Source organism: Silene latifolia, chromosome 11 (genome assembly GCF_048544455.1).
Source record: "Silene latifolia isolate original U9 population chromosome 11, ASM4854445v1, whole genome shotgun sequence".
Taxonomy (NCBI): Eukaryota; Viridiplantae; Streptophyta; class Magnoliopsida; order Caryophyllales; family Caryophyllaceae; genus Silene; species Silene latifolia.
In genome coordinates this window covers 58,759,504-58,775,596 of record NC_133536.1, presented here as the reverse complement: position 1 = coordinate 58,775,596, position 16,093 = coordinate 58,759,504, and the positions used below count along the sequence as shown (strand labels likewise).

Sequence of the window (16,093 nt, the reverse complement as noted above, 5' to 3'; positions counted from 1 at the left end):
TCACACACACACACACACACACCACCAACTCCCATCATCTCAATCTTGACCGACCACCGGACCACCGCCAGTGGGGGACCGCAGCCGTTCCCACCTAAGCCCCGCTCATCGTACGAGCGATAACCCTGTCCATTAATGTGCACATCCCCTTTCGTGGCGGGTTCCACGAAGGGCGAAACTAGGGCGTGAAGTCACTCCCGCAAGTGACCCCACTCAGCCGAGAACGCATCTCGAGAGCCATAGACAACCAATCACAATCACAATCACAATCACAATCATCATATCAAACAACTAACTACAAGACATCACCAATATCCCATTATGGGACTAATACGAGTAGAAATCCTACCGAAAGCACAACACGCAGACGGTATCTACAGCTGTATCAAAACGGCTCCTCTACGAATTCTCCTCCTATCATACAGCACATAAAGACTACACATCAAAACCCCCAATTCCTAAATTAGGGTTTAACCAATCTTAACAAAACATTATAAAAACCATATTAAAAGCTTACCCTCGACGCAAGGAATCCAACGACACGAAAAACGACAAGAACCGACCGTCTGAACTCCGGGAATTGCTAAGAATGCGATTAGGAAGATGAAGTGGCTGCTTTCTCTCTTAAACAGGGTTTTAGGTTTTGTAAAAGTGAATTAAAACAATGATGAATATGTTTAAATACCTTAATCGCATAATTAACAAAACCCGAGAAAACTTCCCCGTAAAACCGGACACTCGATCGAGTACCCAAGGTACTCGATCGAGTACCCCCTTACTCGATCGAGTACCCCAGCTACTCGATCGAGTACCCAACAGGTCAGAAACTATTTTATTTCGCAAAACTCCCTTACTCGACAGAGTAAGGCCTAATCGATAGAGTACCCCAAGACTCATAAATACGGAGTATTACAGGTTTACACAAAAGAAAGATATTGACTATTTTGATACTTACTCACCTGTGACTAAAATTTCCACCATTAGAACTCTTATTGCTTTGGCTGTTATTCATGATCTTGTGGTACATCAGATGGATGTAAAAACTGCTTTTTTGAATGGTGTCCTAAATGAAGAGATCTATATGTTGCAACCCGAGGGGTTTGTGGTAAAGGGTCAAGAGAGTAAAGTGTGTAAATTGAGAAAATCACTATATGGTCTTAAACAAGCACCTAAACAGTGGTATGAGAAATTTCACAACACTTTGATTGTTGATGGCTATATAACTAACAATTCTGATTCATGTGTTTATTCTAAAATGTTTGGATTAGATTGTGTGATTATATGCTTATATGTTGATGACATGTTAATTCTTGATAGTAATTTATTTGTTGTAAATAAAACCAAACAATTTTTGTCATCACGTTTTGAGATGAAAGACTTAGAAAAAGCTGATGTTATTCTTGGAGTTAGAGTTATCAAAAACTCACATGAGATATCTCTAAGTCAATCACATTATGTTGAGAAAGTGTTGAGGAAATTTAACAGTTTTGATGTTATACCTGCTAGAACTCCTTATGATTCTAGTGTGTCTCTGAGTAAGAACTTGGGTGATAGTGTTTCCCAAGAAGAGTATGCTAAAATTATAGGAAGTGTGATGTTCCTCATGAATTGTACTCGACCAGACATCGCTTATGTTGTTAGTAGACTGAGTCGATATACTCATACCCTAGTGCAGAGCATTGGAATGCACTTCATAGTTTGCTTAAATAACTGAAAGGAACAATTGACTTGTGTTTGCATTATGGTAAATTTCCTGTTGTTTTAGAAGGATATTGTGATGCAAATTGGGTTGCAAGTAATGATGAAATTCATTCCACTAGTGGTTATGTGTTCACCTTGGGTGGAGGAGCTATATCGTGGAAGTCTGCAAAACAGACTTGTATAGCTAGCTCTACCATGGAATCTGAGTTCATTGCTCTTGAGTTGGCAGGTCAAGAAGCAGATTGGTTGAGGAACTTACTAGCGAGACGTGCACGTGGGGGGGGGGACAGGTTGCACCAGTCTCCCTTCTCTGTGATTGTAAAGCAGTTATCAGTGTTGCTAAGAATAATGTCTACAATGGTAAGAAACGACATATTCGGATCAGGCACGGTGTGGTAAAACAACTCCAGAAATGGGGTGATTACTTTGGACTATGTGAAGTCCGAACGTAATCTTGTTGATCCTCTTACTAAGGGGTTACCAAGGAGAGTAGTCCTTGACATGTCGAGGGGAATGGGCTTAAGTCCTTGAATCAAGTTTGATGTGTGATACTTGATGGACTATATAGCATTCATTTCTATGGCATTTGATATCCATAGCCATTTTTGGTGGTGCTTTTGAGACGCACTTGATGGATTGTGTTTTTTTTTTAGGTTGGACTTTTGTCCATAATAGCTCTTGTGAGAAGTGATACTGAGAAGCACTTGAACTACCTTTGGGGGTGTGATGGCCCAGCCACCATCTATGTGAGAATATGTAAATTCTCGCTAGAGCACTCACCTAAACCAGGGTAAACGCATGGCTTTAAAAGCGTTGCACTTAGAAATCGCGGAATAAAACAGATTTGAAGGTATGATATGTGTTGTGGGGGATTCAACGACCGAAGTCCGACGAGGAATTCAAATCGAAAGATATTCACTTGTTGAAAGTAAGTTGTTGCCTCATTTCACTAATACGTCAATTCAAGTCGAAATACATTGAACGTTTAAGTATCCAATCCTTTCTTACCCGGAATATCTCTTTAGCTTTCTCTTCGCCATTATTGGGGGATTGTTGGTAGTAATGGCTTAAGTAAAGCCAAAATCCTTTTGTGTTTTGCCTCTTCTCCCACAACGGTGGGGAGAAGTAGGTTTCTTGTGTTTATCTCTACTCCCTCCTTAAGTGGACAAGAGTTGGACCAAGGTGGCTTTTGTTGAGAGTGTTGGGCATGTGAGTCTGATCCAAACACACGCGCGCGCGCGCGCGCCGGCCCGGCCCGGCTCGGGCTCGCTCTCGGGTAGAGCCCCTGCGGGGCGGGCCAAAGGCCCTCTTTTATCCTTTTTTTGGGCTGTGTGTTTTGGACTCTGTATCTGTGATATTCTGTAACAGTTAGAATGATTTTATGACTGTTAATTGTAGAGATTAAGGGAGCGTAATTAATCCCTTAGTTACGTTTGACCGTCCCTTAATAGCTGCGATTTTGTCTCGGTAACAACTCCATTTTTCCTTATAAATAGAGCTGTTCACTTCACAGAATACACACACAAAAACATACTTCACATTCTCTCTTCTCCAAAATGCTCTCCTTCTGTTGCTTCTGAGTTTTTCCGGGTACAGTATCTGTTAGTTCCAAAGTTTTCTTGCTTGAGTGGTCGAGTACGAAAGCTGCAGTGTTAACCTTGGGAAACATACAGCGTATAGGCGATAACCACCGGAGTCGTGCCGATATCGTTTTCAAGTCAGTGGCTTCATTACCAAGGCACTGCTATTCTGTTTCGATAAGTCTTCTCCCTGTTTTCTGTTTCACTTTTGTTTTCTGTTTCACTTTTACACTGTCTTTCTCCCATTGTTACGATTTTATTCCAACAATGGTCATGGTAAATCCACGGGACAAAAGGCTTGTTCCACCGGAGTGTTGGCTGAAAAGCGGGTCACGTTGATTACATTCATGTACAATCCTTCGCGACATAGTTGATATTGTATTGGCTTTATGCATGGCCTAAATAGAGAAATATATGGTTTAGGATTAGGAATGTCAGAACAATGGTGTGAGCAAATGTATATTCAAGTTGTGTTTGCGATTTTTCGAACAAATAACCAACTGTCTAAAATTAGTTCAAGTTCTTATTAGCAAAGCCAAAGGTTTGAAGGGTTGAACTTGAACACAATCATGTACCGAACCCCAAATTATAAAACAGCCATTAAATGAAAAAAACAAGTTCCGTATAAATCTTGCTACATACGGAATAGTTATTACAGCAGCTCGTCATAAAAAAGCACTAGAACATGAAACAGTCGTAAAATGTCGAAACAAGTTCAGGTATACATAGTAGTTACTGCAGATCGTTGAAAGCAAATTCACGTGCTCCGTAGCAATGCCAGGAAGGTTACTCTTATCTGCTGAGATTCCTGCAAATCACAGACACGAAGTTCGGAATCAGCCCATATTCAAAAGTACTGACTGTGGGAGCCAAGAGATTCACCAACAGAAGCCACACTAATTCTCATATGAGATCGTCTCATGATTATTAATCATAACCTCTAAAATAATAGGAAGTGATTTTGTATCCCTCCGTTTTTTGTTAGTTTCTAGTGTGTGCTGTATAGTGTCTCACATTATGTGAGGCAGTCTCTCCGTAGACTACTTGAGTAGAGTCACAACAATTGAAATTCATGTTCTTTTTTTTTCTTCTGAAGAACAATCATATGAACCTTCAGTTAAGCACAGGTAGGGCATAAAGAGAGAATCAGTTCAGCACATTGTACAAGAGAGAATGGCTCCTGTTTGTAGGGTTGTAGGTCACATGTATAAGAGTGAGCAAGGCCAGGTGAAGCAAACCAAACATAAAAAAGAATGGATTCTAGTTGTTTTGGAAGGGTAATACCCTAAGACAAGTTCAGTGGTCTTCTGATAGTAGTATTAGCGTGATTCATCACACAAGGACCAGTTCAAGAGGTAGTTCTACTCCTACAGGAAGCTTGACTCTTGCTTTCAGTGAAACTCGCCCTGTCGCAAGACGGAACATCTAAAAAGGAACATATGTTGTAAGTAGAAGTTCAATAACTCTGATACTCCTTCCAGACTATTTTTTTTGTGCCCCTTTGACTTTGAAAGGCAACTTTAACCACTATTTCCTTACATTATAAGAGTACAGTAGCTACAACTCTTTTCAAAAATAATACTCCATCTGAAAATAATTCTTGCGATTAATAGAACATGACCACTATCTTCTCACAAAATACAATAGTTACAAATTTCATGTCTCTCTTGATACCAAGATGAAATCTAAACCAACTATTACATAATGCGTGTGATGGTTAGTGTGGTAGAACTTAAGACTAAATTCAACAACAAAAAAAAAAAAAAAAAAAAAACAAATTGGTAAATGAAACTGGAAGGGGAGACCAAATTGGTACATTAAGTTGGTCCGGCAACGAATTGGTAGAAAAAGTGGAAGGTGAGTGCCAAATTGGTACAAAAATTACTCCAGCTACAAATTGGTAAAGAGAAAAAACCGTTGCCGAAAAAATCCAGGACTTATCTCTCATAATAACAAGTGTACAATAATTTTTTCCCCCGGCTTTGTCAACATTACCAACCTCTGAAAACGGTCAGAAGAATGAACAAAACCGGGGGGAAAACGAATGATCGGCTAAATCACAATAATTTCAGACCGACATTACTCTGTCAGAAGGTTTGATCCGTAAAGTATATAAGTTCCGTAAGAATGACGCTCAGTAAGTTTTCTGAACGGAAAGTGATCAGTAATTGCATGGAATCAGTCATTGGTGCATTAATTTTTTTTTAAGAAGTAATTAAATCCGTTTCGACAGTTTACCGGTCGATATATGTCTCAAAAAAACTTTTTTTTAAATCCCCCTTTCCAACTGCGATTTGATCGGTACATAATCCAAAATAAAATAAAATTAAAAAGCCTTTGGTTATTTGGTCGATAATAGCCACCGAAGTGAAAATTTTGTTCCCATTAAGTTAGGACTAGATGACAGTCGGAAATTAGTTAAGGTTCCAAACAAAGTGGCTGACTATCAACAAAAGATCGCTTTTTAAAAAGCATGTATACCAAATTACCAATGGACAAATTCATATCCACAAAATTATGGATAGTTTTTTTTTTTTTTTTACAAATTTATTGTGGGAGCAACTTTTTTACGAATCTGGGATTCACCTTCCACCTTTTCTTACCAATTTGTCGCCCGAGTAGTGTTTTTCAACCAATTTGGCCCCAACCTTCTACTTAATTTAACAAATTGGTCATTTGGCCAACAAAATTCAACAGAATGTGTTGTTTTTGGAAATCATTACTGAACAAAGTACTCCAAGTTCATGCAGAGGATTGTGGATGTTAGTTTGGGACAAGGCAAGCTACATTGTATGTTACTATATTGATATTTCTATCAGAAAATCACTAATGTCTACCTCTGGATTAATAGACTTAATCCAGAGTATGGTTATAGACACCCAGACATTACACAGTCCAAAAACAAAGAACCAGTTGTTTTTGAAGAATAGGTCCTTTTTTTTTCCACTTCCAGACCTTCAAGATGATTCAAGAGACAAGTGAACAAAATTATATATGTGAAATATACTTTCATGCATCTCAAATTTGAGTAAGCCTTGGTTCCATAGTATGTTTCAAATTCTGAAATTTGAAAGATGTTTTGGGTGCACTCTAGTTTCGGAGAAGTGGCAAAACATTCCTCTGTTTAGGAAAATTCAAGTTGTTAAGCTGTAAATGACAAGCTGAAGGCCATCATTTCAAATCATCAAGTTTATCCCTGTGACAATCTCCTTTCTCTGCCACCTATTTTCCATAGCAACCAATAAGTGCACTTTCAAATTCTCTATCTTTAGTTGGCTTTCTTTTCCTCCTCCTTCCAACCCTCCTCCCTCCTTGTGAAGTAACCCCAAATTGCAGCTGCATTAGAGAACAGTTTGGAACTAATGAAATTGTAAATGCCAATTTGAAGCTATCATTTTGAAAATTTCAAATTGGGGAAAATCATAATCTCCGCTCTCCAAGCACGCGCGCGCGCGCGCACACACACACACACGCACTCCGAGCACACACACTCGCATATGCGCGCATGCGCGCTCACACACACACACACACAGACAGAAGCTCCATCTTCTGCTTGGTTGCCTTCCTTTTGTGACTCTCACCCTCCCTCCATCTCTTTTCCTATCCCTCATTTCCACCCTACTCTTGCCATCTACAAAGTTCCAAATTGAAGAACTCATACCACGTCAAAAAAGAGAGCGGCTGAAACGGAGAGAAACCACCCACAATATGTATACTTCAATGGAAGATGAGTTCCATGTAAAGCAGGAATCTTTCTCTATATAATCAATGTTTTCATCCAGATTATCCAAGCAACAAAACATTCCTAAACTATACAAATTAAAAACCTCTTAATTTTTTAGGACAGGACAGGCAGACAGCACTGAGGCGAAGAGGCACGACTCATCGACACGAGGCAAGTTGCTTTTGCAAATAGATTTATATTTTCAGAATACTTTTTTGGGGATTTTAAAGACAGCTAGCAATCTAAACATCTAAAGAAGTACTCCCTAAGGATAACATGGCAGATAAAAGGGCGCAATAAAATGCAAGAAGAGGTACAAGAATTGCATACTAGTTTACCTCGCTAGCTACGCCTTATCTACGAGGTGCACCAAGGCGTTTGACTAGTCCCTCACTAAACCTTGGAACTGAGCGCGCCTGAGGCACACATTTTTGAAGTCCACTCTAACAAGTATAGTTTCTATGTCTGAACCATGATTCCACTAACTTAGAGATTCATCCTTAATTCTTAACAATGTCCTTAAGACCAGCTGTATTCCTCTTTATCTTATTCTCCGTGAGAGCTTGAATTCCAAAACAATTGGGAGTGGCCCTCATAAATCACAAGGAGTTCATACGGGGTCAGTGTGACTAGAACTAGTTCTGTCAAATGACAATTAATATTTGTACATGGATGGAAGGGCAACCTCGTATATAGAGATATGTTGCTGCGCTTATAATGTATGGATACCCGATACGTGCAGAATACATAGTTACTACTTATCTGGTCATATGTTAACCACTTACCATTGATATCAACGATGATCTAATCTGGAAAATTTTAAAAAAAAAAAAAAATTACTACAGAATATTAATGATAGGTCATTAACATGTGCTTAATTAAGTATTAATATGTGCCCATAATGTGCACAATAGAAAATATGCCTAATAGAAAACTATACTTTTAAGTGTTTTTGGTAAGTTGACAAACACATCAAATACTTCAAAACCAAAACAACAAATCATCAAAATGCTAGCCAATAATATTGGAAAATGGAGACAAACTCTTCCACTAGGATATGAGAAAATAGTTGCATGAATAGACTTCAGAAATCATGCTTTCACTTAAGTTGATCATCATGTCTAATCTCCAAACTCTTCCAAGTTATCTCTTTAGCGTAATTAATTTGTTTCCTACGGTAATATTATGACATCTATTAAAAGCTTGCACTTGTATTGAGTTCAATGAGTTGTGAAAGAGAATATGAGGTAGGAGCTATATAAGTACCATTTTTTCAGCTCTGACACTATCTAATGTTTATCAAAACTGCTCCCAATGAAAATGTATAAAGTCTGTTTTCTCTAGTATGAGAAGGACTAATGGGTAATGACAATGCCTTAATTGCTAGTCTCTGAATCATAGATGGATCACTAAGACTAAGTAATGAAATTTAATGGTATAGTAGGTAAAATTTCGAACTAGCGTTCCCTCCTTATACATAACAAGACATAATTCTCCTCAAAACTACATTTTAGCGACGTGGTCAAGGGTGCCAGGAGGCTAACATAAAACAGCTACTAACTTAGACGAGGAGGAAGAGATTGCATAGATGAAAATTTTTAGAAAGATATTGGTTAATTTGGAAGAGAAGACTAAGTTACGAGAATATATTCCACATTATAAGGAAAACATTGGTGTGAAAGATACCTATACAAATGTTAAATCCTGCATATGGATGTATGCCATTTTTTGGTGCTCCATCCATGGTGCAAAAACACCACAATTAGCTCATCAGAATTATGACATTGTCACAAGCAGCAATTAGTAGTTATTTGATTCGATTGGTCTTAATGAAGGAATTAGAGCGCATGTTCTATCATATTGTTGCGAGAAACAGAGGAAATTATTACCCCTTGAGAGGATTCACCCCAATACCCCATATCCCATTTTCACTATTAAAAGAAAAACTAGAGAGAGTATAAGAAAAGGTGATGTCAAACTTGATAGTTTTACTTGAGACTTGCTTGGAATGAGGTAATTAGAGGGTCATGGATGAAATATACAGAATAATGGAGGTACTACTCCATTAACCTCATATAAGTGTAATAATTCCCCCACCACTCCCTCATTCTACCTTCCTCACCATAAGTTTACTCATTTTCCCCTTTATTTTGAGCTCCATTAAGTCATTAACCATTTGATGATAACCCACAAGCAAAGCAAAATTCGTCAATTCAGCTTAGAGATATGACTTTGGAGTGTTTAGAGGTTTCACAAAGTTCGGAGACTGGCAATTTGATGATCAGATCGAAAGTCAATAAAGGGACAAGAAGGCGCGTTACTAAGTCTCAAAATGTAGCACCTTTCTCATTTCTACCATTATCTCCTAGTTTTAAGGTCAACAACCCGACAGTTTTCTTAATTTTCTCATTTAAGTGCGTCACTAGTTCAAAACCACATAAGGACTAAAAACTATTCAGCTTATCAAAAATTTCTAAAAATTGAAAAGTTCACATCCAAGAAACAACAAGAAAATACATACAAAGAACAACACAGATAAGATACCATATTCACAAACAGCCACTCTGCGTAAGCAGATGCACAGGGATAAGGGCGAGTACAACTGACCTGCCCCTTACCCCGTGAATTGCTGGAGCGTTTGAGGCTGGGGACAATGATATTCACAAAGACACAAACTCTAATATATGCCCAAAGGTACATTGTTTTAATCCGACAAAAAACTCAATTTATTTCATCCTAATTTCCATTAATTCCGTAACAAACACAAAAATGAGAAGTTAAACAGAAAATAGAGAAAAGATTGAATTCTGCAAAAGCAATACTACCTAAATCACATCATTTAATCTAATGCGCTAAACTGGTAAACAGAACTGCAATCAAACCCACAAATGAAAACGATAGCAACAGCAGCATGAGGGCCTTAATCCCAAAATAATTTTGGGGTCGGTTGACATGAATCATCCTTTAAAACCATCAATAGTCAGATTGCAAACCCACAAACGAGTACAATAATCCATTATTCTAATCATAACAACATAACCCAAAATGGATAACCCTAAATCACAATTAAACAAAAGAATAAAATACCTGATTCTGAAAATCAGTTGGTGTAACCACCACCAATAGCACTGTAATCCTCCTCAACAGCAGTAACCAAATACGGCCTCGGAAACTCGGAGAGCTGAAACGACTTCTTCTCCTTCATCATCTTCTCAACATCCGCTTTCTTAAGAATAGTTCGGCGGATGGGAGGGCGATTGCGTCGCTGGTCGCGTGGGAAGTATTTGATATCGAATACGGTATCGGGATTGGCGGTTGGAACAATGGCATGCTGCGGCTCCGTGGCCGGGCAGAACGGTCTGTATTCTGTGGCTTTTGGTACGGCGGATCTGTACTCAGGTGATGCGCACGGGCCTGTTATCTCCCATGGCGCTTTTAGATATTTTCTGACGGATTGTAGGAATGAGGTTGCGGCGGTTTTTGCGGCCGACATTTTGCTGCTCCGGGTGGTGGTGGTTTGTGAGATCAGGAGGATTATAATCCCTCTTTCTTTTTCGATGGTAGTCACGTTTTGTTCCTTCTCTCCTTATTTAGTAAGTTTTTTTGGTACTGAAATGATCATAGTGTCCTTATTGCCTTTTGTTATTTACACATTGTGCCATTCACTTGGCCCACACCTTTTACACTAATCCAACCCAATTACCCCTCCCAATATTAATTTGGACCCCCTAATTAACCCAGCCCAAATCTAACTCACTCATTAACCTAATCCCTCTCACCTCTTTCTACATAATTCTAGAGGCTTCTCTTAGAAACCCTAACATTATCTTCATCCCATTCTCTCTTCCTAATTAACCCAGTCGTTGCCATTCTCTCTTCCTTTCTCCCTCAATCTGTCCGCCTATATTCTTCATAATCTTCATCATCTTCATCTTCACACACAAAATCTGAGACTCTTTTCCTCAATCTCTTCATCGCTTATTCTTCACACAGAAAATCTGAGACCCATTTTTGTCAAGTTTCTCATGTCTTATTTTATGAGAGATGATTATGAAGATGAATGCGAATCTTCAGGTCTGAGAATTGTTTGCATGCATAATGCCACCATTATCTTAGATTTTGACGAGGCTATGTATGCATTCAATCCTCGTTTGTTGTTTAAATCATTATTGTAATCAAGTTGTATGCCAAGGGGAGATTTAAATAAACAGCATCACCAACATCAAAATGTGCAAATTTCATACTGACTTAAAATAAACCTATAATTAACAAAAAAAATACAGCTTGTTCTTGAGTTTGACTGTCTGCTGCTTTTTGGTTTTGAACATGTTATTTTCTGGTTCTTTAACTTGCTGAGTCTATTCTTGACTGCTGTTCCTGGTTGGTTGGTGTACTGTTTTCTTCTGGTTGCACAAAATGAGTACATCAACCAACCAAAAGTTGATGGTTGGTGTCTTAACTATCTAACTGCACATATCTATGAAATATGGTGAATCTAACATTACGGCATCTACCAAGTCAGTAATATTTTCTGCATTACCTCCATTAGCAACATCAATACTGTCAACATTGTTAATATACCTGATGCTATCTTGTACCAAGCTTTTTTCTGCCTCTAAATTCTCTGGGAGTAATCCTTCCTTTGCTAACTTGCTCTTATGCATGTGTGGTATTTTGTAATCATTATGTCCTCTTCGTTTTAACACTTCTAGCATACAACCCTGCAAAGTGATGAACACATAATTTAGCTTAATCACTTCTAACTTGTCGAAGGCAGTTTTTACTGCTACCACTAGCTCATCCAATTTGTATGAATTGGTGAGTGTTTGAAGAGATTGGATGACCCTAAAAAACCCCAAATCCAACACATTAAGGTCTGGTGAATTTGGAGGTTGCTGAATTAGTTGTATGTTCCACCCATCACTGCTTGCTGCCTCTCTGAAATCTGGATCTGTGTTGCTGATGTGTGGCCTTGCATTATCTTGCTGGATAAATATGGTTTTACTTGCATTTGCAGGCTATTTTCTCTTGATTTCTGGTAGCACCGCCCCTAACATCATATTCTTGACAAGTTGTTTAGTAATGGAGTCAATTGATTTTGTCTCCATTGTGCCTGCAACCCTATTCTTTGAATTTCTTTGGGCTGGCTCCAAAGAAACAAAGGGCCAAATTCCTATATTTCCATCAAAAACACATTTATTGTTATTTGAAAATTTTGGTCTCCCAACAGCACACATAAACATGATTTTGCCTATGTAAGATTTTGATTGAACATTTCTGTATGGTTCTTCTTCTGGCTCTGGTTCTGTCTAACTTAAGTAGTACCTTTGCCCATCTTTAGTAATGTAAAACCATTTCTCATCTGTGTATAACATTACTTTGGTCTTTGAACATGATTTTACTAAGCATATCATAATATAGCTTAGAGAGACAGGAAATTAACCTAGCAAGCTTATTTTTGTCTGTCAAACTTGGTTTGATAGCATTGGTATAACACTCTTGTTCACTTTGCTTTTAACCCACCTACCACTACTACAAAACTAGGCAACCACAACGGCCCTTTAACAACGCTTATTCACGAAAATTACGAAAAGACGTTGAATGGATTATTGTTTTTCCGCGCAATTTTACTAAACTTAATTACAACGGGTTTATTTTGTCACCCATTGTTATTAGTTTTAACAACGGGTAAAACTTACATAACCGTTGTTAATATAAAAACTAATAACAACAGTTTACTTTGTAATACATTATAACCGTTGTTAATATATTGGCTCAAAATTAGTGAAAAGTAATTACAACGGTTATATTAGAACCCGTTGTTAATACGTTTTAACAACGGTTGTCAAAGGAACCGTTGTTAATATATTATCTAATGACAACGGGTTTATGTGTAATAACCGTTGTCAATACTTTCAAGCTACCACAATATATACCACACAAACACAGATCAGCTACAGCCACAAACACAAACACACAACCACACTCTTTCTCATCGTCTCTTTATCATCTCCGTCACTGTTGTTGTCATCGTCTCTTTCTTTCTCTAATTATCAGGTATATATCTATCGCTTTATGGTTTTAGGTTTTGTCATCTCCGTCATTATTGTTCTTTCTCTAATTATTTTATTTGTTGTTTTTCTCCGTCATTGTTCTTTCTCTAATTATTCGCTTAGTTTTTTTGCGTTTATTAGTAAAACAAATTAAATAAAATAAAACAAAGAAGATGATGGAGAGGATAGTAAAACAAATCAGCAATTAACATACATAAACTTAATTAATTGATATATGTACATAAACTTAATGCATTGCTAAAAATACATTTCTTAGATGTTCATTTAGGGATGCATTCTCTTCTATGAGAATCATCCTCTCCTCCTTTGCTATTTGGAGGTTTCGTTCATGCGATGCAATATCTTCATATAGCTGCATTATCTGTGGCTCTAACTCCTGCACCAAGCCATGTTTCACTGCGGCTCTAAATCCTGCACCAAGTCAGATCCGAGCTTGCTCAAGGAAGAGCCTGTTCTTCCTCTCGATTTCCAGCAAGCGGTGTATGAAACTTTTGTTGTACTCGGTCATAATGCATGTTAAACGAATGCTATCATTCATTATTGAAGGAAGTTTGGAGTTTATTAGGTTTTAAAGATTTAAGGTTTGGAGTTTAGGGTGGAGATAGTGATATAATGGATTGATTATTGAGATAGTGGAATGAATTTATAATTAGTATATGTGTCGTTTGAGTTGTTTGAGTTGTTTTTTAATTATATGTTAAGGGTTTGATGCTTAAATTAATACGAAGTATATTTTTGTTTAGGAAGTTGTGCCATATCCCTGCTTCAAATCTTATAACCCTTCGCATTCCATATATTTTGTCCTTTCATGCAAGGATTTTGACAGTAATAATGCATCTAGTAATATATAATTAATTGATGCAAGAGGGATTTGGGCAGTAATGCTTTGTATTTTTTTTTTATTTTTTTATTTTTAAAAACAATAACAACGGTTATTTAAAAAAAACCCGTTGTCTTTAGTTATAACAACGGTTTTTTCTATTGTAACCGTTGTTATAACTTTCCCACCAAAAATTAGTCACACTTTCCACAACGAATGACTCGTAAGGACAACGGTTTTTAACCGTTGTTAATAGTTTTCACAACGGGTTTCTTAAAAAGCCAACCGTTGTTAAAACCTTTCACAACGGATGCTTTAACAACTTCCGCTTTTTTATATAACAACGGTCTTTAACCGTTGTTATACCCTATATCTGTAGTAGTGTACAGACAGTTGACTGACTTACAGCCATAGCAGCAGCCACCCTTTTTTGAGTAGTCCTGAGTTTGTAGTGAATGCTTTTGAACCTTGCAGCATCAAATATAACCTTGTTAGTTCCTTCCCTTCCCTTTAGTTTGCTATTCACGTTAATGAGTTCCCCTACATGTAACATTTCGTTTTAATGGTTGATCTTGTCCGGTGGATTGTCTTGGAATTGAGTGTGTTAGCGAGCGTTATAGAAGTGAGACAGAGTTGGCAACACTTATGTTATTGTCGTTCGATGGTATTATGGAGTTAGTATCAAAAGGCTATGCTTTAGTTGAGACGATATCATGAGCCTTGTTGTGGAGTAAGCTTGGTTGGTGGAGTTAGCGTTAGGTGTTCATGTTTTATAGGTTGGATTTGTACTTCGAGGACGAAGTTCTTTTTAAGGGGGGAAGACTGTAATACAACGGTTTTCCTAAGCTGGTACTCGGCCGAGTATGGCCTACTCGGTCGAGTAAAGGGTGTCGTGTATCCCGGGTTGGCTACTGCCCAGGAATACTCGACCGAGTGGATGGTACTCGGCCGAGTATACTCTATACTCGACCGAGTATCCAGTCTGACGGGTGTTATTTTCCGTGGTTTGGTTAAGGTGATTAGAGATTATATAAATTATGTTTACAGTTTCTAAATCATTTTTACCAAAACCTAACGACGTTAATCTCTCTCTCTCTCTAATCACCCTAATCACTCTCAAGGCTAGTTGGTCGATCGCAAGTCTACACTTCCGTCTTTTGTCTCGATTTCGTTAGTGAGTCTCTGGTGCTTTGTAATCAGTTAATAAATTGTCTTTAGGGTTTTGCCCTAATTATGGTTTTGGGTTAATTTGGGGATTGTTGATTATAATTGTTGTAGGTGACGATGTGGTATTTGTTATGCATATTGTATGATTGATTGCAGCATAGCGGATTGCGAAAAGGTAGGGTTTTCCTACTCAGTTGTGCTTAATTAATTTGAGATGTTATAATTGTACTGTGTATGATTGTTATATGCTGATCATCGGAGTGTTGGTGTGGTGGTGGTGTGGTGGTTATGATGATGTTGTGATGGTTGTGGTGGAGTCACTTGCGGGAGTGGCTTCACGCCCTAGTTCCCCCTTCGTGGAACCCGCCACGGGAGGGGATGTGCACATTAAGGGACAGGGTTATCGCTCGTTGATGAGCGGGATTTCGGTGGGGATTGGTTGTGGTCCCCCACTGGTGGCGTGGGCTACCTTTTGCGATGGGTAGTCTGGCAGCGCTACACACCTCGGTGTGTAGTCGGTTACTGTGTGAGATCGGGAGACCGGGGATGGAGGATGATCAGCTGATTGCCTTATACACTTGTCTTATTTTGATTATTCAGTAACTGACCCCGTTGTTATTTTATAAAACCTGTGGTGATCCATTCGGGAGTGGTGAGCAGGATGTGACAGGTGATGCAGATGTTTAGCTATGGGACAGTCTTGGGGGTCACCACTTCGTGTCTAGCTTCCGCTGTTACGAGTTTAGCTGTCTTGATTTCAGTTGTATTGAGGTCCTTGTACTTTTATTTGGAGTTGGTCTGAGACAATGTAATCGCTTACTCTTTATACTTTAATAAATGTTGTTTGGAATTGGTAACTTTGATATACTAACCTCGGGAAACCGAGATGGTAACAGCCTTTCATGCTAGGGTAGTTCTTGGTAAGGTACCTTGGTATGAGGGGGTGTTACAAAGTGGTATCAGAGCCGACGATTCTGGCACCTAAAACTAATGAACCCAATGAACTTAGGGTGTCTAAATAAAATGA

At 38.4% G+C, this 16,093-nt stretch overlaps 1 protein-coding gene across 1 annotated transcript; it reads right to left on the bottom strand.

Annotated features, from left to right (window-relative positions):
- Positions 1-3,782: 3,782 nt before the first annotated feature.
- On the bottom strand, positions 3,783-10,619 carry LOC141611671 (uncharacterized). The gene is made up of 2 exons (XM_074430258.1): positions 10,093-10,619; positions 3,783-4,089 (listed from the first exon to the last, which is right to left on the bottom strand). The coding sequence occupies exon 1, from the start codon at positions 10,496-10,498 to the stop codon at positions 10,106-10,108; it is 393 nt and encodes a 130-aa protein (XP_074286359.1). The 5' UTR covers positions 10,499-10,619; the 3' UTR covers positions 3,783-4,089; positions 10,093-10,105.
- Positions 10,620-16,093: the final 5,474 nt, after the last annotated feature.